The sequence below is a fragment of the Mya arenaria genome, chromosome 12 (assembly GCF_026914265.1).
Source record: "Mya arenaria isolate MELC-2E11 chromosome 12, ASM2691426v1".
Classification (NCBI taxonomy): domain Eukaryota; kingdom Metazoa; phylum Mollusca; class Bivalvia; order Myida; family Myidae; genus Mya; species Mya arenaria.
This window is the reverse complement of record NC_069133.1, coordinates 48,799,702-48,825,049: the sequence shown is the minus strand read 5'-3', so window position 1 is coordinate 48,825,049 and position 25,348 is coordinate 48,799,702. Positions and strand designations below refer to the sequence as shown.

The 25,348-nt window shown below is 38.6% G+C and overlaps 2 protein-coding genes and 1 long non-coding RNA gene across 4 annotated transcripts in view; 1 reads left to right on the top strand and 2 right to left on the bottom strand.

The window, feature by feature from the left end:
• Positions 1-7,588: 7,588 nt before the first annotated feature.
• On the bottom strand, positions 7,589-23,899 carry LOC128211301 (uncharacterized). Its single transcript, XM_052915959.1, has 5 exons — positions 23,853-23,899; positions 22,544-22,606; positions 18,543-18,692; positions 14,506-14,628; positions 7,589-11,064 (listed from the first exon to the last, which is right to left on the bottom strand). Exons 3-5 carry the CDS (start codon positions 18,669-18,671, stop codon positions 10,264-10,266), a joined length of 1,053 nt encoding a protein of 350 aa, XP_052771919.1. The 5' UTR covers positions 18,672-18,692; positions 22,544-22,606; positions 23,853-23,899; the 3' UTR covers positions 7,589-10,263.
• LOC128211302 (uncharacterized) lies at positions 16,609-18,162 on the bottom strand. Its single transcript, XR_008257261.1, has 4 exons — positions 17,806-18,162; positions 17,374-17,520; positions 17,143-17,207; positions 16,609-16,921 (listed from the first exon to the last, which is right to left on the bottom strand). It is a non-coding gene; the product is annotated as an uncharacterized LOC128211302 (long non-coding RNA).
• Positions 23,451-25,348, top strand: part of LOC128211300 (GDP-fucose protein O-fucosyltransferase 1-like) — an 18,431-nt gene continuing 16,533 nt past the window's right edge. For both annotated transcript variants that reach the window (XR_008257260.1, XM_052915956.1), the window contains exon 1: positions 23,451-23,585. The gene's annotated coding sequence lies outside the window, so the exon portion shown is untranslated. The remainder of the gene's footprint in view (positions 23,586-25,348) is intronic.

Below are 25,348 nucleotides of genomic sequence, written 5' to 3'. Positions count from 1 at the left end.
CGAAGTTTTAGTCTATTCCGCCGCATCCAATATGGGAGCGGGGGCCTCTGTAGTTAATTGACAGCGTTAATAAAAATATTAAGAAGTTGGGTCAAAAAATCAAAATCTGCAAATACTATCAAAAGTTATGAAACTTATTTTAAGCTGTTTTGTAAATGGTGTTATAAATATTACTTTAAAGCTGTTCCAAGCTCCGATTACACTGTTGCTTTGTATTTGTCATATATGGAAAACAGTGTTTGTTCGGAATCGAAATTAGTGTGTGTCAATAAGCATTTCTTACGGTCATAAAATGAGTTCTTTTGCAGACCCATGCTTTTCTACATTAGTAAAGAATGTAATAGGGATTTCGAGATCAGTTGGTAAAACACATATCAAAAGAACCAAACACGACATTGTTAATATTGTTAAAGTTTTTGGAAACGACTAATGTTTGTTAAACAAAAGTTTTGTAACTATGTCCGTTTTCAGTTTTTCAGGGTTTCTTAGATTTAGCGAGGTAGTTTCTTTAAGATGTTCTAGTAAAGTGCTTAAAGAGGACTGTATAGAAGTTTTGTTAAGACAATCGTAAACCGATCAATATAAAAAGGGGGATGTTGTAGTGATTGCAAAAACAAATCATGATGTTTGTCCAGTAAAATGTTTACGAATGTATTTGGATTTGGCTGAACTTTCTGAAAATTCAGACGATTGTTTTGTTTAGAAATGTACATTATTCTGAGAAAGCGGGAGCGCATAAATTAAGAAAAGGAAAGCACATGTCATACACCAGAGCAAGGATTTGTTTTGGAAAAAACTTAAAAGTTAAGGATTAGATACATGTAGTGTCTAAATATGGTCTGCATTCGTTCAGGTCTGGAGGTGCGACCACAGCATCAAAAATGTGTGTACCAGATAGATTAATTAAAAACATGGTCGGTGGAGATCTGATTTTTCAAAAGACATTTATATCCGTGAAAGTGATAAATGCAAGAAGTCAGTATCTTTTAATGTGTGTAATTAAAATAAATCCACAGGGAATCCCCCGTTCTTTTCACTCGATAAATATGCTCGCCCGGTATAGACTACTCCTATACAGTTGTTGTTTTATGTAGTATAAGGTTAACACATAATAATTTATGTTCGGCTGAAGATAATGAAAGAAACAATGACTAGCCAGTGTTGATGTGTAGCCCGTGTTGATGTGTAGCCAGTGTTGATGTGTAGCCAGTGTTGATGTGTAGCCCAGGTTCATTTGTAGCCCTCGTCAATGTTTATCTCAATTGATGTTTAGCCCGTGTTGATGTGTAGCATTTGTTTAGCCCGTATTGATGTGTAGCCCATGTTGATGTGAAGCCCATGATGATGTGTAGCCCGTGTTGATGTGAAGCCCATGATGATGTGTAGCCCATGATGTGTTCTAGCCCATGATGATGTGTAGCCCGTGTTGATGTGTAGCCCGTGTTGATGTGTAGCCCATGTTGATGTGAAGCCCATGATGATGTCTAGCCCATGATGATGTGTAGCCCGTGTTGATGTGTAGCCCGTGTTGATGTGAAGCCCATGTTGATGTGTAGCCCATGATGATGTGTAGCCCGTGTTGATGTGTAGCCCATGATGATGTCTAGCCCATGATGATGTCTAGCCCATGATGATGTGTAGCCCGTGTTGATGTGTAGCCCGTGTTGATGTGAAGCCCATGATGATGTGTAGCCCGTGTTGATGTGAAGCCCATGTTGATGTGAAGCCCATGTTGATGTGTAGCCCATGATGATGTGTAGCCCGTGTTGATGTGCAGTCCGTGTTGATGTGAAGCCCATGTTGATGTGAAGCCCGTGATGATGTGTAGCCCGTATTGATGTGTAGCCCGTGATGATGTGAAGCCCGTGTTGATGTGAAGCCCATGTTGATGTGAAGCCCATGATGATGTGAAGCCCATGTTGATGTGAAGCCCATGATGATGTGTAGCCCATGATGATGTCTAGCCCATGATGATGTGTAGCCCGTGTTGATGTGTAGCCCGTGTTGATGTGAAGCCCATGTTGATGTGAAGCCCATGATGATGTGTAGCCCGTATTGATGTGAAGCCCATGTTTATGTGTAGCCCATGATGATGTGAAGCCCATGATGATGTGTAGCCCGTGTTGATGTGAAGCCCATGTTGATGTGCAGCCCGTGTTAATGTGTAGCCCATGTTGATGTGTAGCCCGTGATGATGTGTAGCCCGTATTGATGTGTAGCCCATGTTGATGTGTAGCCCATGATGATGTGAAGCCCATGATGATGTGTAGCCCGTGTTGATGTGTAGCCCATGTTGATGTTCAGCCCGTGTTAATGTGTAGCCCGTGTTGATGTGTAGCCCGTGTTGATGTGTAGCCCATGTTGATGTGAAGCCCATGTTGATGTGAAGCCCATGTTTATGTGTAGCCCGTATTGATGTGTAGCCCATGTTGATGTGTAGCCCATGATGATGTGAAGCCCATGATGATGTGTAGCCCGTGTTAATGTGTAGCCCATGTTGATGTGAAGCCCATGATGATATGTAGCCCGTGTTGATGTGTAGCCCATGTTGATGTGAAGCCCATGTTGATGTGAAGCCCATGTTGATGTGTAGCCCATGATGATGTCTAGCCCATGATGATGTGTAGCCCGTGTTGATGTGTAGCCCGTGTTGATGTGAAGCCCATGATGATGTGTAGCCCATGATGATGTGAAGCCCATGATGATGTGTAGCCCATGATGATGTGAAGCCCATGATGATGTCTAGCCCATGATGATGTGTAGCCCGTGTTGATGTGTAGCCCGTGTTGATGTGAAGCCCATGATGATGTGTAGCCCATGATGATGTGAAGCCCATGATGATGTCTAGCCCATGATGATGTGTAGCCCGTGTTGATGTGTAGCCCGTGTTGATGTGAAGCCCATGTTGATGTGAAGCCCATGATGATGTGTAGCCCGTATTGATGTGTAGCCCATGTTGATGTGTAGCCCATGATGATGTGAAGCCCATGATGATGTGTAGCCCGTGTTGATGTGTAGCCCATGTTGATGTGAAGCCCATGATGATGTGTAGCCCGTATTGATGTGTAGCCCGTGTTAATGTGTAGCCCATGTTGATGTGAAGCCCATGATGATGTGTAGCCCGTATTGATGTGTAGCCCATGTTTATGTGTAGCCCATGATGATGTGAAGCCCATGATGATGTGTAGCCCATGTTGATGTGTAGCCCATGTTGATGTGTAGCCCGTGTTGATGTGTAGCCCATGTTGATGTGTAGCCCATGATGATGTGTAGCCCATGATGATGTGTAGCCCATGATGATGTGTAGCCCGTGTTGATGTGTAGCCCATGTTGATGTGAAGCCCATGTTGATGTGTAGCCCATGTTAATGTGAAGCCCATGTTGATGTGAAGCCCATGTTGATGTGAAGCCCATGTTGATGTGTAGCCCATGTTGATGTGAAGCCCATGTTAATGTGAAGCCCATGTTGATGTGCAGTCCGTGTTGATGTGTAGCCCATGTTGATGTGAAGCCCATGTTGATGTGTAGCCCATGATGATGTGTAGCCCATGATGATGTGTAGCCCGTGTTGATGTGTAGCCCATGTTGATGTGAAGCCCATGTTGATGTGTAGCCCATGTTAATGTGAAGCCCATGTTGATGTGAAGCCCATGTTAATGTGTAGCCCATGTTGATGTGAAGCCCATGTTAATGTGTAGCCCATGTTGATGTGAAGCCCATGTTAATGTGTAGCCCGTGTTAATGTGTAGCCCATGTTGATGTGAAGCACATGTTTATGTGTAGCCCATGTTGATGTGTAGCCCATGTTGATGTGAAGCCCATGATGATGTGTAGCCCGTGTTGATGTGTAGCCCGTGTTGATGTGTAGCCCATGATGATGTGTAGCCCGTGTTGATGTGTAGCCCGTGTTAATGTTTATCCCGTGTTGATGTTAAGCCCGTGTTGATGTGTAGCTCGTGTTGATGTATAGCCCATGCTGATGTGTCGCTCAACTTGTGTTATATTAAGTTCAGGGGACAGACGGATCAATCGCCCCCGACGGTTATTCTGTATTAGTCGCCCTGCGCATGCACAAAATCATGCAGCATGGCCCACTGATAGCATTGAAAGCGCCTCGAGAAGAAGGACTCCCATGCCCAGCGTTAACAATGCAGGAGAATTTGTGTCCGAAACTTCGTTGCTGGACGTCAGATACATACAATATACAAGTTTATATATACATCGTGCATTGAAATAATTTAGGCATTCATTTATTGCATACATCCTTTGAATCAAGTGGAATAATATCAGTTACACATATACCAAGCATAATGTTTTACCACTCCATGCAGATTAAGTACATTTTCAATTATGTACTTGGCAATAAATGTAGCTTGGCATGTGTATCTCCTTATCGCAATACTGTCATCTCATGATTAATGGTGTTTAAACAATGTCATATTAATATTGAATAAAAAAGGACGTAACATTGAACTACCACGCGAAGAAGCACACCCACCCCCCTCCCATTTCCGGTGTTAGCGATGCAGGAGTGTTTGTCTCTAGAGCCAAAAGAAACGGCCGTCTTTAGCCATAATAACGGACATCCGGTCACTGAATATAAATACAACTAGTAACCTTAGTCTTGAACATGAGTCTAATGCGTGTTGGCCAGCCCAACTTATATTGAGCAACCAAGTCCCACATTTCCCGCTTTTGACCGTGCTACGGACCTTGCCATACGTGGCTAACCAGCAACAGACATTATGATACAAGAAATTCATACGCATTGAGGTCAATATTAGGAAGTACATTGATTACATGCATCCTTTAAATCAAGTGGGCATAGTACAGCAATGAAATACTTTTAGGAATAACATATCTACCAAATATTATTTTTCATCACTCAATTTAGTACGCCTAGAAATACAATACATTAAAAGGCTGCTCTATCAATTTTCGTATGTTTATCTCCTTTTAGACATATGGGTGTAAGGGGTTACATCAGAGCGCTTGAAACTACGCACGGGAGATGGGCTCCACTAAACTCTTGTTACTATGGACCCTTGCCAGATGGGGCGTTGCGGCATCGCTTGCGACGTTTTGCGCCCGACATTGGAGTCATTGTGCGAACAACCCAAGCTAATCGTTCTGCTTTTTGTGATAATGCCATAACGCGCTTTCCATGTGTCAATATACTCAATTTATATAGCAGAGTACGTGATAAGATTCTCAAGATCAGGGGTGTTCGGTGTGGTTTGTATTTTGGTTGAGATACTAAACAGGTTAGTATGGCTAAATCCGCCTAACATGATCTTAATAGCAAGTAACCAAACATACATCCGAGAAAAGGACGCAGGCGTAGTTTGGTATAGTCGATGGAATCGCACGGTTAACATACTATCAATGTCAATGTCGACACTCCCGGCGTTTTCTCTACTGACGGCGTCCTCCTTTCAGCAGTAAACAACTTAATGTGCAGGCGCTGAAGATGACCGTTAAAGCATATTCATTAACCCTCCCCCATTTCATTCAGTCAATGCCTAATTAAACTCCCTCCCAAATAAAGTTTGGATAAAATTTAGGAAAAATGATTATTGCGTACAGTTCACGAGGCAGGTGTATAAAGCCTCTAATAGTCTAATAGAACAAATGTGTTATAAACACGGTTTTACCTTCACCCTTGGGGTATAGAAATTTCGGCCCATTTGTTTTACTAGTATAGTTGGGATTGTTTTCCAATTATTATTTTATTTATTGAATATGTAGCGCCGTGATGTTAAGTGTAAAGTTCTTATATTTTGTGTTGTAAGTTTTCTAGCGGTGCTCTGGTACACCACACGTGTCAAGCTCGTTGGTGCCAGTTTCCAAGCGTACTGCGAGAACGACAACTTGCCTAGAGCCTTACAGCTCGCAAATATTGAACAGGCTGATGTTAAGGATCTCCAAAACAGCACTAAAGCGGTTCCCATCGACTATGAGGATGACAAATGAGTTCAAGGCACAATTTGGAAAAAAAAATGCGTTTAACATCATTTACCGTCATCCAGTGGTACCACCGCCTGTCAAAGATTGAGCTTCAAACAAGACGATGACGTAGTGTCCTTGAACGATGACGTCGCAGGGATTCCAAAGCATGGATACGTGCAAGAGAGGACATCTTCTTTAAGAAAGTTTAATCGAGTACGTTAACGTGCCTATGATAGATGATAAACAGTCGGGCAATGCTCTGAACGCCTTCTTGACACCGCTCATAACAAAGTGAACGATAATCATGCTTAGCCGCATATAGTCTACAGAGTCCATCTGTGGCAGACTCGCGGGTCGAAGCAGTTGAGAAGTGACACACGAATGGCTGCCGCCGGCCATCTCCATGGGTAAGATATTATTATTATTATTATTATTATTATTATTATTATTATTATTATTATTATTATTCAATATAGCCCCGAAGGCCAGGATCAAGTAATATAAAATGGTATAATATAAACAAATGGCTCTCAATCAAGAAAGCACATCAGGACAATGAGTTTGGCAGCGTTATCCACCACGCACTAAATTTGCACGTTGCTTTGAGATCAGTATTTCTTGGAGCCATTTCATGTAGTTTGCATGATTTATGCGTGTAAATCTCTAAAGGCATATTTCGCCTAAAAAAGCTGGGACAGATAAATTTATCAAAATATCTATTAATACAAAAATACATTCACCGCTTAATGTTTAAATTAAGACTATATTCTTTTACAGTCGAACCCTGATGGCTCGAACTTCTTTGGACCGGCGAAAAAACATCGAGCCTCGGAAAATTCGAGCCAAGCGGGAAAACTTACGTTCAGTGAGTAAAGAGATCGGTCAACGAGGAATTGGAGCCAAGCGAGTTCGAGCCAACGGAATTCGACTGTATATCATTTCAACTAGTAATATAAGTGTTGCGATAGTCGAGATAACGGCTGCGTAGTTTTCTCGAGGGTAGGATTTCCCGATCCGAGTAGAAATATATGCCTCATATTTATTAATGCAGATCATTTTTCTGTGCACATCCTGGCGTTAAAACAAACACTTTGATCTACACAAAAAGAGACCGTGCGTAATTTTGAGTCGTCATGATGCGCGAATTTTTTCACTTTTTTCACAGGTTTTGAAGAAATAAATAAAGTTTATTTAGAATATTCTATAAATCTTATTTGAACCCACTTAGTTTAACACTTTTAAATGCATTATTGATGAATGCCATCAAAGCGCATGACTCATCGTGCATAAGGGTGTCAAATAGGATTTTCCAGCATAACCTAACTTAAGCTATACCAGTTGAAATTTATTCAGACAAGTAATACAAGATTATTTTTTTGTAAAATAGATGATTTATGATTATTTCAAGTGTTGTACTCCAAATTCGTCGATAGGGCAATGCAAAAAAACTGAAGAACAAAAAAAACACTTAAAGTTGGGCAGGAGTTATTTCACAAATCTATATAAATCTATAATGTTTAATTCAAGCTCAAGGTTGTAGCTCATAGTTCCAGGGCCCGCTAATAAAATATAATCTTCACGGTGATCATATGTAACAATTTTCACTCTACAAAACCTATAATAGCTATAATAATATTCGTTCTTCTTAATGAAATCCTTTATTCATTTTCCATAATTTTTTTCCTTTAAAGCACAATTATTATAGAGTATTATCTTTATTTTTATATGTATGCGAAGACTGATACATTTATAGGCGACATCGTCGACGAAAATTTGTCCTTTCCAATATACTGAGCATCTAATTCGGTCGTACAAATTGTAGGTTGTTTATACAATTATATAAATTGGTTAAATTTCTTATTTGGATATAATATGACTACCTCCAGAGGACTCGATTTTCACGGAAGACGCCACATAGGTAAAACGTGACGAATTAGATAATACTTAATGAAAATGTAAATGAACTTTTAAGCTTTATCTCAAAGAAAAGTATACGAAATAATGAAATAAAAAGTTCATTGTCTGTATCTGAGGATCGATAAAAATAAATGCAATGTGGGAAAGGGGAAGCTATGAATGTTATGTAAGCTCCAAAAGTTCAGGCATGTACCCTGAGAGTCTATGAGATACAATAGGAGCCCGAAAGTCTGACTATAATATGCAACAATAATATGCAACATAAACCCGAGGGTCAGGTGCAATGTATATAACATAAGCCCGGGGCAATAAAGAAGAAATGGTACATAAACCTGATGGTCTTGAACAAGTAATATAACAAGGGTCGGAAAAATAAATGTAACATCAGCCCGAGGGAATTATCATCAAGGAATGTGACATTTGTCCGATGGCCAGGAACATTATATGCAATATAATTGCGAGGGCCAGGAACATGATATGCAATATAATTGCGAGGGCCAGGAACATGATATGCAATATAATTTCGAGGGCCAAGAACATGATATGCAATATAAGAACATAATTTGCAATATAATTGCGAGGGCCAGGAACATTATATGCAATATAATTGCGAGGGCCAGGAACATGATATGCAATATAATTGCGAGGGCCAGGAACATGATATGCAATATAATTTCGAGGGCCAAGAACATGTTATGCAATATAAGAACATAATTTGCAATATAATTGCGAGGGCCAGGAACATGATATGCAATATAATTGCGAGGGCCAGGAACATTATATGCAATATAATTGCGAGGGCCAGGAACATTATATGCAATATAATTGCCAGGGCCAAGAACATGATATGCAATATAATTGCGAGGGCCAAGAACATGATATGCAATATAATTTCGAGGGCCAGGAACATAATATGCAATATAAGAACATAATTTGCAATATAATTGCGAGGGCCAGGAACATGATATGCAATATAATTTCGAGGGCCAAGAACATGTTATGCAATATAAGAACATGATTTGCAATATAATTGCGAGGGCCAAGAACATGATATGCAATATAATTTCGAGGGTCAAGAACATGCTATGCAATATAAGAACATAATTTGCAATACAATTGCGAGGGCCAAGAACATGATATGCAATATAAGTTCGAGGGCCAAGAACATGTTATGCAATATAAGAACATAATTTGCAATATAATTGCGAGGGCCAGGAACATGATATGCAATATAATTGCGAGGGCCAAGAACAGGTTATGCAATATAAGAACATAATTTGCAATATAATTGCGAGGGCCAAGAACATGATATGCAATATAATTTCGAGGGCCAAGAACATGTTATGCAATATAAGAACATAATTTGCAATATAATTGCGAGGGCCAAGAACATGATATGCAATATAATTTCGAGGGCCAAGAACATAATATGCAATATAAGAACATAATTTGCAATATAATTGCGAGGGCCAAGAACATGATATGCAATATAATTTCGAGGGCCAAGAACATGTTATGCAATATAAGAACATAATTTGCAATATAATTGCGAGGGCCAGGAACATGATATGCAATATAATTGCGAGGGCCAAGAACAGGTTATGCAATATAAGAACATAATTTGCAATATAATTGCGAGGGCCAGGAACATGATATGCAATATATTTGCCAGGGCCAAGAACATGTTATGCAATATAAGAACATAATTTGCAATATAATTGCGAGGGCCAAGAACATGATATGCAATATAATTGCGAGGGCCAGGAACATGATATGCAATATACTTGCGAGGGCCAGGAACATGATATGCAATATAATTGCGAGGGCCAGGAACTTGATATGCAATATACTTGCGAGGGCCAATATAATTGCGAGGGCCAGGAACATGATATGCTAAATAATCCCTAATGTCGGAAACAAGGATTTTGAAAGGATCCCGACGGTCGGAAACAATAAATGTAACAGGATCCCGAGGATGGAGAACGAAGGAATGTTACATGACCTGAGAATCATGTACAAGGAATGTTGTATATTCTCGAGAGTCTGAAGCAAATAATATAACATGTAAACGAGTGTTAGAAGCAAAAAACATAAAATGAGCCCGAGGGTCAGGAACAAAAGAAGTAACATACGCCAGATGGTCGGGAAAAGGGATTAAAATGAGACCGAGGGTAACGAACAATGAATGTTACATTAGTCCAAGATTCGGGAACATGCGATTAAGTTTCTGCCGAAAGGTCAGGAGGAAAAATGCAACATGATATTATATGTACACAAATGACTGGCAATCAAAATCATCGGGCTAGTTAAATCAATACGTTATATCAGATACATGTATTAGACTATAAGAATGCACATTGGTTAGTATTATTTACCAGGATGTCTAGCCAGCATAGATTAGTTTGGCATGTACACGTCCATTCTTGTCCTCAACTTTGTACGCTGTTTCTCCTCTCGAACCCTAAACTTAGAGCGCACACAGTGCCCATAAATATCCTCAACAATAAGTTCGACCTCATCTGTCGGTGGCGCTTTAAACTTACACAGTCTGTGTTCAGAGTGTACTTCCTGTTTGTAAATGACGCCGTCAATATAAATGATGTATTGAAACTGAGGGATACTTCCGTCCGGTATTTCCCACGTGATTTCCGTATCTGTGACGGATGTCAGGGAGCAGCATATTGGACGCATATCCGGTTTTGCTGTAATCTTTCGACAGATCGTTCCGCTATCGACGGCTGTTTTTGAAGGTTTTGTACTTCCGCCTGACTGAAGAAAGAACATGCCATCGAGAACGCCAGTGTCGAAATTATTCTCAAATGTGCGACTAGACGCTTCGCGGACCATACTGAAGCCGGCCTCATTGAACGGCATCCAGCCGCCGTTAAGATTGCGTTTGTAGCCGTTCTGGAAATGGACTCTTCTCACTTCGTTACCGTTTCCATGCCAATCCTCAAGGAAGCTGCAGGACGTCGTGTCAAAGCATACATTAGGCATGGGGTAGTCTAGCGTGACAAAATGTGTCCACTCCAGCGCTTTGTGTTTGTACACCCAGAAGCCGAAGTATGAGTGGTCGTCGTGACCCCAGCGGCGCGTGACAAGCGTAAACCAGTGATCTGGTTCCCAGCCTAGTGAGAAGTTCCACGATTTCATTCCCGTCCCTTCTCCACCGAACGGCTCGCAGACTGTCCCAGGACCCTGACAAGAAAACAAATATATGTGAATGACTCTCAGATCGTCAAAGGACTCTGCCTAAATAGCATTTATTAGTGAACGGTACGGAGGGCGTCCCCGAACTCTGCCAGTAAAACATTTATCAATGAACTGCTCACAGATCGTCCAAGGACTCTGCAAGTAAAACAGTTACAAGTGAACGACTCACATATGGCCCGGGACCCTGTCTATTCAACATTTTTAAGTGAACGGTTCGCTGATCGTCCCAGAACACAGCCAGTAAAACGTTTATAGGTGAACGCGTTGGAGGTCGTCCCGGGACCCATTCCATTTAAATATCTTAAGTGAACGGCTCTCAGATCGTAGCAGGACCATGCCAGTTAAGTATTAAATTTTATAAGTAAATGACTCGCAGATCGTTTCAGGACCCTTCCAGTCAAACATTTATAAGTGAACAGCTGGAAGGTCGTCCAAAGACAATGCAAGTAAACCATTCACAAGTGAACAGCTCGCAGATCGTCCCGGGACCCTGTCATTAAAATATTTATACTTGAACGGCTCACAGATCATCCCAGGACCCTGTCAATAAAGCATGTAAAAGTGTTTCAAGAACTCTGCCAGGTACACATTTATTAGCGAATGACTCACAGATCACCCAGGGACCATGCCAGTAAAATATTAATAAATGAACGGCTCGGAGGTGGTCCCGGAACCCTGCCAGTAAAACATTTATAAATTAACGGCTCGCAGACCGCCCAAGTACCCTGCCAGTAAAACGGCTTGCAGATCGTCCCGGGACTCTGCCAGTAAAACAGTTAAAAGTGAACGGGTCGTAAATCATCACGGGACCCTGTCAGGAAAAACATTTCTCCCACCTCAGATAAGTACATCCAATAATTTAACCATGCTAGAAATTCTTATCTTTCCCACGGGCGAAAATAAAATGCCCGTATAGAACTCCTTTTTAATGGTCGCCACATTGTAATTACCTCCCTTGTTGAAGACTGTCGTCTGTAGCGCATCATGGAAACCTTGTCTTGTGGAAATATTTAGAATGCTAATTAATTATATCTCGCTTCAAATGTCACAATAAAACCGTTTTCACGCACCTTTCAAGAAATAATGCTTCACTCTCCTTAGAACTATTTAAAGACCAATTTGACTATTTTAACATAATCTGAATCACTTCGCGCATATCCATGACAACCACGAATTAACGCATATCCATACGCTATTATTTTCACTAAGCACAAAAGAGTTCCAGCAAAAAATATATTTTTACTTAATTTTGTTTAATTGAGTTCGGAGAAAAAGCATCTTACACTCTCGGCCATGTAAGATATTTATAATCTTTACATAAACATTGTATGCTTATTATATTCATAAATATCCCAGGAATTGTCAGATTCTTTTCAATGCGCAAAAGTACAGAAGGTACGTTTATTTCGTTACTTGTAGGTTCGTTTTTTATGCCCCCGAAGGTGGGCATATTAAAATCGCACCGTCCGTCCGTCCGTCCGGCTCTGTAACTTTCCCTTGTATGGACAGATTTTAAAATAACTTGCCACATGTGTTCCACATACCAAGACGACGTGTGGCGTGCAAGACTCGTGTCCCTACCTCAAAGGTCAAGGTCACACTTAGTGTTTATTCACAATGGAGTGCTGCATATAAGGACATAGAGTATAGGTTGTCGTGTCCGGGCTGTAACTTTCTCTTGTATAGACAGATTTTAAAATAACTTGCCACATGTGTACCACATACCAAGACGACGTGTCGCGTGCAAAACCCGCGTCCCTACCTCAAAGGTCAAGGTCACACTTAGTGTTTATTCACAATGGAGTGCTGCATATAAGGACATAGAGTACAGGTTGTCGTGTCCGGGCTGTAACTTTCCCTTGTATGGACAGATTTTAAAATAACTTGCCACATGTGTTCCACATACCAAGACGACGTGTCGCGTGCAAGACCCCTGTCCCTACCTCAAAGGTCAAGGTCACACTTAGTGTTTATTCACAATGGAGTGCTGCATATAAGGACATAGAGTATAGGTTGTCGTGTCCGGGCTGTAACTTTCTCTTGTATGGACAGATTTTAAAATAACTTGCCACATGTGTTCCACATACCAAGACGACGTGTCGCGTGCAAGACCCGTGTCCCTACCTCAAAGGTCAAGGTCACACTTAAGTGTTTATTTACAATGGAGTGCTGCATATAAGGACATAGAGTATAGGTTGTTGTGTCCGGGCTGTAACTTCCTCTTGTATGGACAGATTTTAAAATAACTTTCCAAATGTGTTCCACATACCAAGACGACGTGTCGCGTGCAAAACCCGTGTCCCTACCTCAAAGGTCGTGGTCACACTTAGAGTTTATTTACAATGGAGTGCTGCATATAACGACATAGAGTATAGGTTGTCGTGTCCGGGCTGTAACTTTCATTTGTATGGACAGATTTTAAAATAACTTGCCACATGTGTTCCACATACCAAGACGACGTGTCGCGTGCAAGACCCGTGTCCCTACCTCAAAGGTCAAGGTCACACTTAGTGTTTATTCACAATGGAGTGCTGCATATAAGCACATAGAGTATAGGTTGTCGTGTCCGGGCTGTAACTTTCTCTTGTATGGACAGATTTTAAAATAACTTGCCACATGTGTTCCACATACCAAGACGACGTGTCGCGTGCAAGACCCGTGTCCCTGCCTCAAAGGTCAAGGTCACACTTAAGTGTTTATTCACAATGGAGTGCTGCATATAAGGACATAGAGTATAGGTTGTCATGTCCGGGCTGTAACTTTCCCTTGTATGGACAGATTTCAAAATCACTTGCTACATGTGTTCCACATACGAAGACAACGTGTCGTGTGCAAGACCCATGTCCCTACCTCTAAGGTGAAAGATACACTAAGTGTTTATTCACAAGGGAATTCTGAATATAAGGACATAACAGTGTAGGTTGTCAAGTATGGGTGGTATTTTTTTTATGTTCAGAGGCAATTTAAAATAACTTGCCATATGTATTTGACACGTAAAGGCAAGATCAACTTTTCATGTACTGACCTTGTTCGTAGGTCAATGTCACATTCGGGGGCATTCGTCACATACTGTGACAGCTCTTGTTTACCACAAGATTTTGACTACTGAGTAAGAGATTTCTTAACAACATGACCGATACAACATAACACAAATAGTTAAGTTTCTTTTTGTTTTCATTCATGCAAAATACGCTCAGATATTGTCCCAAATTCTCGAAACTTCTTAAGTTTAACAGGCCTAAGTAGCTTATTTCAATTACATGTACTTAAAATAATACTTATATTTTACCTCGAAAATTGAAAAAATGTCCGGTGCTTATCAAACATAGAACAAGGTCGAACGATTTTATTTTTGGCTGTGTTTGGTTCGTTGCTATTTTAGCATTTTCTCAGGATTTAAATAATCTTACAAATTCCAGCTCATACCTCGTATATGGGTCGGATCGCGCCCTCACCCGGAGGTGGGTCCCATAAGGAAAAGATGAAGTTACGGCCGCGCGGATGATCCTGGATCCCACAGTATCCGCCACCATTCATCCCTGCGTTCCACTGAAATAGAAAAGCAAGGTACAGAAGCCGTCATTCTCCAGCCCTGCGGTACAGTAAAATACAATAATCCATGTAAACGTTGGTCCCGGATCACGAAGTAGCTTTCATCCTCCAGCCCCGCGCTCCATTGACATAGAAAGAAAATGCGCACATAGAATGGTCCTGGATCTCACAGTATCCGTCATCCTCAAACCCCGCGTTTCATTGAAATATTACGAGAATTTTTACAGCAGATGACCCTTGATCCCAATGTTGCCTTTATCCTCCAGCACTCGTTCCACTGAAATAGAAGGATAAGGTGCAGTAGCCGTCATCTCCCAGCAACGCGTTTCTCTGAAATAGAAGGAAAATTGTGAAAACAGGATGGTCCTGGATCACGGAGTATCCGTTGTCCTTCAGCTAGCGTTCCTCCGAAATAGAAGGAGAATGTATACATCCGATGGTCCTGGAACCCACAGAAGCCGCAATCCTTCAGTCCCGCATTCCACTAAAATAGGAGGAAACGGTTTACAAATGACGGTCCTGGATCCCCAAAATTTACATTGAAACCACTGACTGCAGTGCAGTTCCGAGGCACACCTCTTATAATGTTCTCATAGCGTAACGGCGTGAAGCGTGTATTGAGGATCTGATTTTAATGAGATTGTACATAGCATAACTTAATCTAACACCTTAACCAACAATAGCATTTGTCCTGAAACAATTAGCGATCGACTTCAAGGTACTGTATGTCTCAACATGAATTTGTTACATCAGCAGTTGTGTTCCATAACTATACTTCATTTCAGAGGACAGATTCTTGGCAGAATTAGCCACCCCGATCTTTTTTATGAAACCACCAACCCTAACTATCTACACTCCAGGTACATTTATGTTCATCTTTGCAAGAGCTGATACAAACTAAGTTCCATCGCTATGCTTAATTCGTATATCATGCACCTACCCACTCCGCTTTCAACACATCGATCCGAGATGCCAAGATAAGCTCCGCCCCCTTAGATATTGTTACTATGCGCCCCAAGCGTAAATTCAAAATGGCGGCTCACGCGCTGCTACGATAGCATCAGAATCCGATTCTCTCGCGAAGATTTCGGACAATATATCAGTTAAATATTTACCAGATCAAGCCAAATTATCGGGAAAGGTGTAAGAAAAGGGATTAAATTACTTTCTACAAGGTTATATTCATGACATTAAAGTTTTGGAAGAGGAAATATCTGCCATGTTACCGCGAGATGCTGGCCTTCAATGAGAAAAAACGACAAGCATCATATGTTAAGTGTCGATGTGGAGAGGGATTCCATACGATATAGGTATTGCTCATGAAAACCAGGGTATGTGAATTTCCAATTGTATTTAACAAATGTTATTATACTAGTAATTTTATTCTTAAATATACATTGTGAATTATAAGCAATTTTGGATCGCCATGTCTTTTACATTTCATGCCGTAATACGGAATGCGAAAACAAATTTTAAAATATTTTCAAGTCGTCGAGTAGAGAAAGAAGTAAGATACTGTATGTTGTATTTCAATTTATTGGTTTTCATATTTCTAGTTACTGCCTCGTTTTAGACATTTAACATCTGGAAAGTCAAATGATACTTCATGGGTCAGTGTAGGATAAACACATGCCAATTTCACAGCATGATATCATGCTTTTGTTTTGATAACTTGTCAACCATCTCTGCTTTCATTTTTTTTATAGATTGAGCTGTCATTGTTCACACGTGGTTGGCTTAATCAAGTCACTTCAGGAACTCAAGTTGCACAACTTCACCCATGTTCCTGATCAACAAAGTTACACAAGTATTCCCCAACAATGGAATGTGCCAAAGGGATCAAAGATCAAGCCAGTTCCAGTGAACCAAGTCATAGTAGCACAGTCGGAAAAGGAAACCTGTCCTTTGCCAGATAGATACACAGACCAAGTTTACAAATTTTAAATCTAATTAAATAAATGAACTACAAACACACAATTCACTTTACAATGCTTTATTCCAAACATGAATAAACTAACAGTTATTCAATTATATCAAAGAAGCAGAAATAAAATCATATGATTCCTGTATAATATTTAAACAAATTTTAACTATTGCTTCTTTGAGCAGAACTATATCGACATTTACAGTTTGTTTAAATTCCCACCAGTTGCTTTAAAATCTGAATTTCACAACACTTTGATAAAAGTGCAGACTGTTATTCTTCAACTTGGACTTCTTTTTGTGACAACTGTTCTTTTAGGGAAGCATTTTGAGCGGTATAAAGTGCAAACATCCAAAGGTGACGTCCCTGAAAATAAATGCATAATAAATTTTACATTTAAGACAAGATGTTTAAAACTGACTCCTACCATTTCTCAAGAGTGTGGGAATACCTCTGTTTGAAATGCAGCACCTATTGATTTACCGAAAGAGTTCACACCGTTAAATACCACACAACCTGTGAAGACCCAAGTAAAACAGAACTGACAACAAGATCATAGGCATTGTTAGAGTGTTGGTTTCACTTACATGGACATTCGGTCTGTGTTTCTACTCCTGGTACAGTGTCTGCAGGATCCTGGACCAGCTTTTCTCTGAAAGAAATTGTTGTTATGTTGATATATTTAAGTCTACAAAATAATACAGTCTCAGTTTTGCAATTTATCCTACATGGTACATGTTATTCAAGTCTTCCGTGCACTCCATAAAGATAAATAAAACTCTAACGCCCAGGCATGTGATATCTTGTATAAAATGCACACTTGCATTTTGTGTATAAATGCTGCCATAAGTTTCCTTTCCAAGTGACCGCTTTGTGGGGAGTTTTCTTGAAGATGTTATTCTCCAGCCATCAGCTGATGGTGGGTCAGGATACTCTTAAGATGGTCCATTTCCTCCATGAAAGTGCTTAAATATGCATAATAGTAAAATATAATTAGTGTGACAAGACTCCACAATGCCAGTCAGTAACATATTATACATATTATACAATAAAACAGTAGTTTAAACTTGACACATTCATAACCTGATGGAAACTGTCAACTAGCATGATCTCCATATGGAGGTCAATATTTAGGACACAAGAAAAGTAAACAAAATAAACATTTGGCATGATTTGCAGAATTCAGAATTATAATTGAAATGATTGTATTTTGATCGTTTTACGATAAAACCAAATTTTAATTTACTAACCTTCGAGCAGACATCTTCGTGCTTGTTTATCCTGTTGACATTCAGTTTCTCTTGTGGCCGTCCACAGGCTTTAATCCAGCATTTGCACTTCTCAATATCGGATTATATTAAATTATAGGTCGGAAATCGTTTAAATCGGCCTCCATTTAGTCCCTCCGGATACCTTAATCTGCATAACATATTCCCCATCCGCATCGTTTAACCATTTTCACAAATCAGTCTTAAAACTTCAATAAAATGTCCGGTTGTAAACAGTTATCGCTGCTGTGTTTGTGGGTAAAGATGGCGGACGGGACTCGGTGAATAATTTGCAGCTTTCTCATTGGTCAATAATGATTAGTTTGATTGACAGGTCGGATCGATGTACAGCCCCTTTGTTTAAACAAATCTGGACCAAATGAAATGATTAAAAATATATGTATCAAAAAAGGTTTTATCAGACAACAACAAAAAATGTTAAAGCCTAGCGCTGACCATGGTTGACTACACCACACTGGTTTTCCATGAGAAAAAACGTATTCACAGTGTGTGTATATACCACGTGATAAATTGCGTGATAAATGCTTCTGACGTAGCATGTATGACGCAATTAATCACGTGGTATACACACTGATCCAGTGAACTAAGCGAAAAGGTAAACAAGGCGAGTCATAATAAATTACATGATCTAGTCCGCTCATTATTACGAATTAAACCAATAAATACTGCGGAAAGAGCGTCATGCATTGGTGTCCTACCTGTAGGCAGCAATAGTAGGTGTTGCAGGCGAGGCCCGTTTGTGGTACGTATACATCCTGAGTAAGAATGTCGCCCGCCGCGTAGTCGAAGTACCGTAGATGAACGGAAGGCGCTCGGAGGCCCGACATCTCGCCCTCTTAAATATCGTCCTAAAACAACACAGCAGAAAAAAAAACACGAAGTAAGTTTGCAAGAACTCCGGATTTGCAACATAAAACCGGATGTTATTTATTTTTCACAGTCTCGATCATAAATGTTTCCGTTTTGCTCTGGCCAATGAAAAGTTTTTATATACCAGTTTCTGAGCATAGATTCCAAGCGAAAATGTATAATTAGTTATAATGATAGAATTCAATGGTAATATATACTTGATACTTGATAGGTTACGAATTTTTATTGACTTTGCAGTTGTTCTCTTTTCATCCCCCGCCTTGAAAAGGCGAGGGGATATAGTAATGGTAGGCGCGATTCCGTGCGTGTGTGCGTGCGTCCGTCCCACATTCATTTCTTTGCATCTCCTCTTACATTTCTCATGCGATTTCTACCAAACTTTCACAGATTGATGATCATAAAGTGAAGCAGCGCGTCGGGCTTTCGCGATTCGACCATTTTTTGAAAGAGATATTGCCCTTTCTTTATTTTACATTTAAAATTGGTTTCTTCGCAACTCCTCTTACGTTTTTATGCGATTTCTACCAAACTTTCACAGATTAATAATCATAAAGTGAAGCAGTGCATATTGTCGGGCTTTCCCGATTCGATCATTTTGGAAGAGTTATTGCCCTTTTTTACATTTAAAATTGGTTTCTTCGCAACTCCTCTTACGTTTTTCATGCACTTTCTATTAAACTTTCACAGATTGATGACTATATAGTGACGCAGCACATACTGTCGGGCTTTCGCGATTCGACCATATTTGAAAGAGTTATTGCCCTTTTTTTATTTTACTTTTAAAATTGGTTTCTTCGCAACTCCTCTTACGTTTTTCATGCAATTTCTACCAACACTTTCACAGATTGATGACTATATCGTGACGCAGCGCATATTGTCAGGCTTTTGCAATTTGACCTTTTTTGAAAGAGTTATTGCCCTTTGTTTATTTTACGCATTTGTTATGTTCCTGAGAAACTACCCTTACCATTGATTGGCTTTCGTTACAAAAAATGCAAACATGAGGCGGGGGATATAGCTGTCTGTGACCGCTCTTGTTTGAAAGGTCATTCTAATTCCGTCGATAAATAAAGGTAGGTTTTCTTACAACATATATATTCCTTAAAAAATAAATGCCAATCAGGTGATTATAACCCAACTGTTAAAAAAATCTGTTCATTGGGTAGTTATGATATACATTACTGTAAAATCATTTATGTTCGTGGGCTTGAACTTTTGTGTTTTATCGAAAAAGGACAATTTCTTGGATTCTTAAATTCGTGGATTTTCACTTCAAAAAATATAACAAAATAACCGAAAATGCGATCCTTAACCGTGTGCGAATTCACCAAGCGCCGATCTCGTGCTATGCATCATCAACGTCACGCATTTTATGATGGGACAATATATCAATTAGCGCCGATACTCAGGCCAATTATCGTATGATCGGTAATTCGAAGGTCATAAATAAAGATGCAAGATGCACCCACATCAATCCTTAATGTGGGTGCATCTTGCATCCTCATTTATAAGGATTTATCGATGAGTTTACCGTGTTTGAGGGTGTATCACAAGGTTAATCGGTAAAACCCGAAATTCACCATAATCGATGTCTTTTTCTTTTTTTTTAAATACGGAGTTTGCCGAGAAGTTGCGCCTATCAAAACTGTACGTTTTTTAAGAAACACCAAGTAAAACAATATATTCTTATAGTTCAGTATGTCTCCCGTTGCCAGTTTAGAGATTTGACAACTGTTTTGTGTTTAAGGGTTAGATGGTCAGTAGAGAGGCACTATCATGCTAACGTGTATAGTGAATACCTTACAACAACGTTATTAAACTATGCATACCGAATAACAACTACCGCATAATCATTCGGAACTCCTCGGTCATTTTTATCGAAAACAACATCGGATGTATGCCGGTATATCAGTAGAAGTATAGTTCTTATTTTTTTTAATTATATATCAATTTAATTTAGTGTTTTAGATTGTATTTATTGATTTAAGTTTAAATAGATTGCCAGTGATGTGTATTATTGCAAACATAATTAAGATTCTGATTCTGAAGAGTTTGAAGTCATTTAAATTACTATGCGATCTACATGCAGCGGACTTAAACATACCATACTGAGTATGTAAACGGGCCATATACATCCGAGGTTGTTTTCGCTAAAATTTGCGGAGGAGTTCCGAATTCCGGCACGTTAAGCCGTTCTTTGTACGCCCACCGTGTGCACTTTTTAAACCCCTTGAATACTACGTAGATGTGAGATAAAATAGAGGAATTACGGACACTACGGACCATGGACATTACGGACCAGACATTACGGACCAGATTTAGGGACACTACGGACCAGATTTAGGGACATTATGGACCATGTTCGGAATCTTACGGACCATGATTTAAACATATATTTTTTTTTAAATTATTCACTCATTAGTTTTTACTTTGTTAATAAATACTTGAATATGAGGGCACAGTGTGACGTTATATCTTCCATATAACTGTGAAAAATCCCGTGAAGTTCGAATAGATCAATGGTTCAATATAAAATCTTGTGAAATTCCAAAAGGTGTTAAAGACCTATGTATTTATAACAATTATTTGAAAAATAATGACCAAATTTGAAAGATTGGCAGTAAAATCAGTTAAAAGCAACAGAAGAAATATTTTCCAAAACAGTTTATTTCCCAAAATAAATCGAGCAGAAATATTTTCCAAAACAGTATTATATAAGAACATATCAGTGTTTGTTGCAATTCTTGCAAACTGATGTTTAAAACTGGCAATTTCTGTTGCCTTAATTAGTGTTTATTAGTTATAATTTATACCCGTAATTATCGGCGGTATATTACAAAAGAAACAAACATTATACTGACAACCTTTAATTGGCAATCATAAATGTGTGAAAACCCATTGTGAATGCGCACTTTCACTGAACCTTTCAATTAAAACAGATGAAACGGAAAACAAACAAATATGACGATCGAAAGTTTATTTCAGAAAGCAATCGATCACATATGAAAACATTAATATTCACATTTACAATTATAAGATAAACACATATTTCGTTCGTTATTATTCACATTATTATAATATTTTATTATAAATGCATTGATGTTTAACATTGGAATTTCATGGGATTTTTCAGTTACATTAAAGATAATTGTCATACTGAGCAATTATATTTAAGTATTTATTAACAAATTTAAGACCAATGAGTGAATAAATTAAAAAAAAAATGTTTAAAAACATTATAAATCATGGTCCGTAAGTTTTTGAAGATGGTGCGTAATGTCCCTAAATCTGGTCCGTAATGTCCCTAAATCTGGTCCGTAATGTCTGGTCCGTAATGTCCATGGTCCGTAGTGTCCGTGACCCAAATAGAGATGAGGTTATCAATGAGCATCAGTTTCGGTTTGAACGTACATTAGTATGGTTCACTTATGTTGAAAGGGAAAGTCGGGCCCTGCTTGCTACAGCAATCACCAATCGTAGATGTATATTTAATACATGATAAGGAAACTAGTAATCATACTCTTCCGCCTCAATCAAAGAAATCAAGTAGTAGTATTAATTTTACAAATTGATACAATACGACTTTATCGAAGGTAATTGTATTGTAGAATTATAAGTTTATCATTCAAATTATTATTTAAACACTTTGAAAACAAAACGTTTATTCAAATTTTGTACTTATAAATTTGTCGTTAAGTACATTCAAGTTCAATTTACTTTACAACTTTATATACAGCATATCTGAATATTATCTTATCCTCGAAAATACTCTTATATTCCAAAAATATAGATGCAACATAAATATTCTAAATTGCACATTGTTCTTTACCTTATCTATACGTCCAATCGTATACGCTCTCGTATTGTACGATTCACAGCTCCCCTGTAAAACCTATGATAAAGACCGAACCACGTACAAAAGGTTCCGAATGAAAATCCGAATCAACAGGCGCTTTAGATAAAGCATAACGAAAAAGCTTCTGTTATTATCGGATCAATAGTGTCGTTTGTAAACACGGAAGGTTTTTTATGAACTTTTTCTTCTATACCTATAAATATTATCCAAAATATATTCTGTATTATACAGAAAATAATGATAATAATATTTTTATTCGTATTCTTATTCTTATTATAATTATTTAACTTTTTCTGTAAAATACAGAATATACAGTATTTGGAATAATATTTAAAGGTATAGAATACTGAAAAGGTCATTTAACATTGTTTAGTACAATAGGGAATATTTAGGACTCGTACACAGCTTGGTATCTACATGAACCAAAACATGATACAGTTAAGCTTATAGAATAATCAAAACGGATTCAATTACACTTCTAAAAAACTATAAAATTTTAGTTTCAAATTACATTTACAAAAAGGTGACAAAACTAGAACTGTCTACTCTGGTCTAAATGGTATAAAAGTTATTGCACGCACAACCCGAGTTATTGAAATTATACTCGAGCGCTCAAATTAACTTTAATCTGATTGACGTAACTGTTTTGTACCAAGGTTTCAAGGACAACGTTCAATAATTATGGCGAAAAGTTAATAGCAGAACAGAACATTTATTGTTCACTTGAACATATAAAGTTCATCGTTATGATAATAACATAACACACGGCATGGCAATAATTGATAAATGCGAGAGTGCATTATACATATACATATATAAATTATCAATGATTTCAACATGTTAAAATCAATAAAGTTAAGTATTATTATTCAAAGCATTATATCTTAGCTTAAAAGCATGTTTATATAGCGTTGTAACTTATTCGCACGCTTATTACTGAACGGTTAAGCACCGATTTCTTATTTCTTACGGTTCCGAAATGGACTCATAATATTCCGGATTGAATGCTTTTAAGGTTAGTGGTTTTTAGTACCTGGTATCATTATGTATTTTCTCCATTCTAAACAGTGTCGAATGGTTAAAGAGAGAAACGTTCTTTATTTTGCATTAACTATTAAAGCCAGACTATTTTGATAAAGTTATTCAAAAGATATTTGATTGATCAATTTAAATTCATTTATTGCGATTATCCAATAAAATTGATACTTTGTCCGAATACACATACAAAATCTAAGAGAAGTTATTGTTCAATCAATTTCAAAAACCGTGTATAAAAGTTTACCTTCGTTCTCCGTAGACGCTCCTATACGCCTCTCCAACGAAGGGCGCCCAGATACACTGGTGAATAATGAAAATCGCGAGATAAATAGCTCACTTTTTTTGTACCGTTTCATGTAATTGAATATGACTATGACTCATTTATTTTGATTTAAACCTTAATGGGCGGCAATGCGAGATTTGTCCTTGTTTCATTTCCTTTCAGTGTATTTTTCACGTAGGATTTAAATGATGAAATGGTGGAATTAAGCAACATTCAAATATTGAATGTATCAATTTTGTAATGTTCTTACAATTTACCTAATGTTGCCATTAAAGCTAGTTTGTAACTAGCATTGTTAATTAATTCAAAATAAATAGGAGCATGTTTCAAACCTCGTTAATGTAGCATGCTAAAATTCGGCATGACAATGATAAAAAGTCATAGCAAATAATCAGTGTAATAACCTTTAATTAGTTTTTCAGTGTTCTTGATTACTGACAGCTCATACCCTCCATTTTGTCACACATAATGATTTTTAAAACCGATGCGCTGGAGCAATACCAGTGATTATATTAAGAGTGCTTACGTAACCGTACAACAGTACTAATTATACTAGCTGTGTGAAGTTAGCTAAACATACGACATTGGACATTGGACATTCAAAATCGAATGTTGTGCTGGCACGACATTGGACATTCAAAATTGAAAGTCGTGCTGGCACGACATTAGACATTAGACATTCAAAAATGAATGTCGTGCTAGCACGACATTGGACATTGGAAATTGGGATTTCAAAAATAAATGTCGTGCTAGCACGACATTGGACATTGGACATTCAAAATCGAATGTTGTGCTGGCACGACATTGGACATTGGACATTCAAAATCGAATGTTGTGTTCGCACGACATTGGACATTGGACATTCAACATCGAATGTTGTGCTGGCACGACATTGGACATTGGACATTCAAAATCAAATGTTGTGCTGGCACGACATTGGACATTGGACATTCAAAAATGAATGTCGTAACAGCACGACATTGGACATTGGACATTGGGATTTCAAAAATGAAAGTCGTGCTAGCACGACATTGGACATTGGACATTCAAAAATGAATGTCGTGCCAGCACGACATTGGACATTGGAATTTCAAAAATGAAGCACGACATTGGACATTGGACATTCAACATCGAATGTTGTGCTGGCACGACATTGGACATTCAAAAGTGAAAGTCGTGCTAGCACGACATTGGACATTGGAATTTCAAAAATGAATGTCGTGATAGCACGACATTGGACATTGGACATTCAAAATCGAATGTTGTGCTGGCACGACATTGGACATTGGACATTCAAAAGTAAAAGTCGTGCTAGCACGACATTGGACATTGGACATTCAAAAATGAATGTCGTGCCAGCACGACATTGGACATTGGAATTTCAAAAATGAATGTCGTGCTAGCACGACATTGGACATTGGACATTCAAAATCGAATGTTGTGCTGGCACGACATTG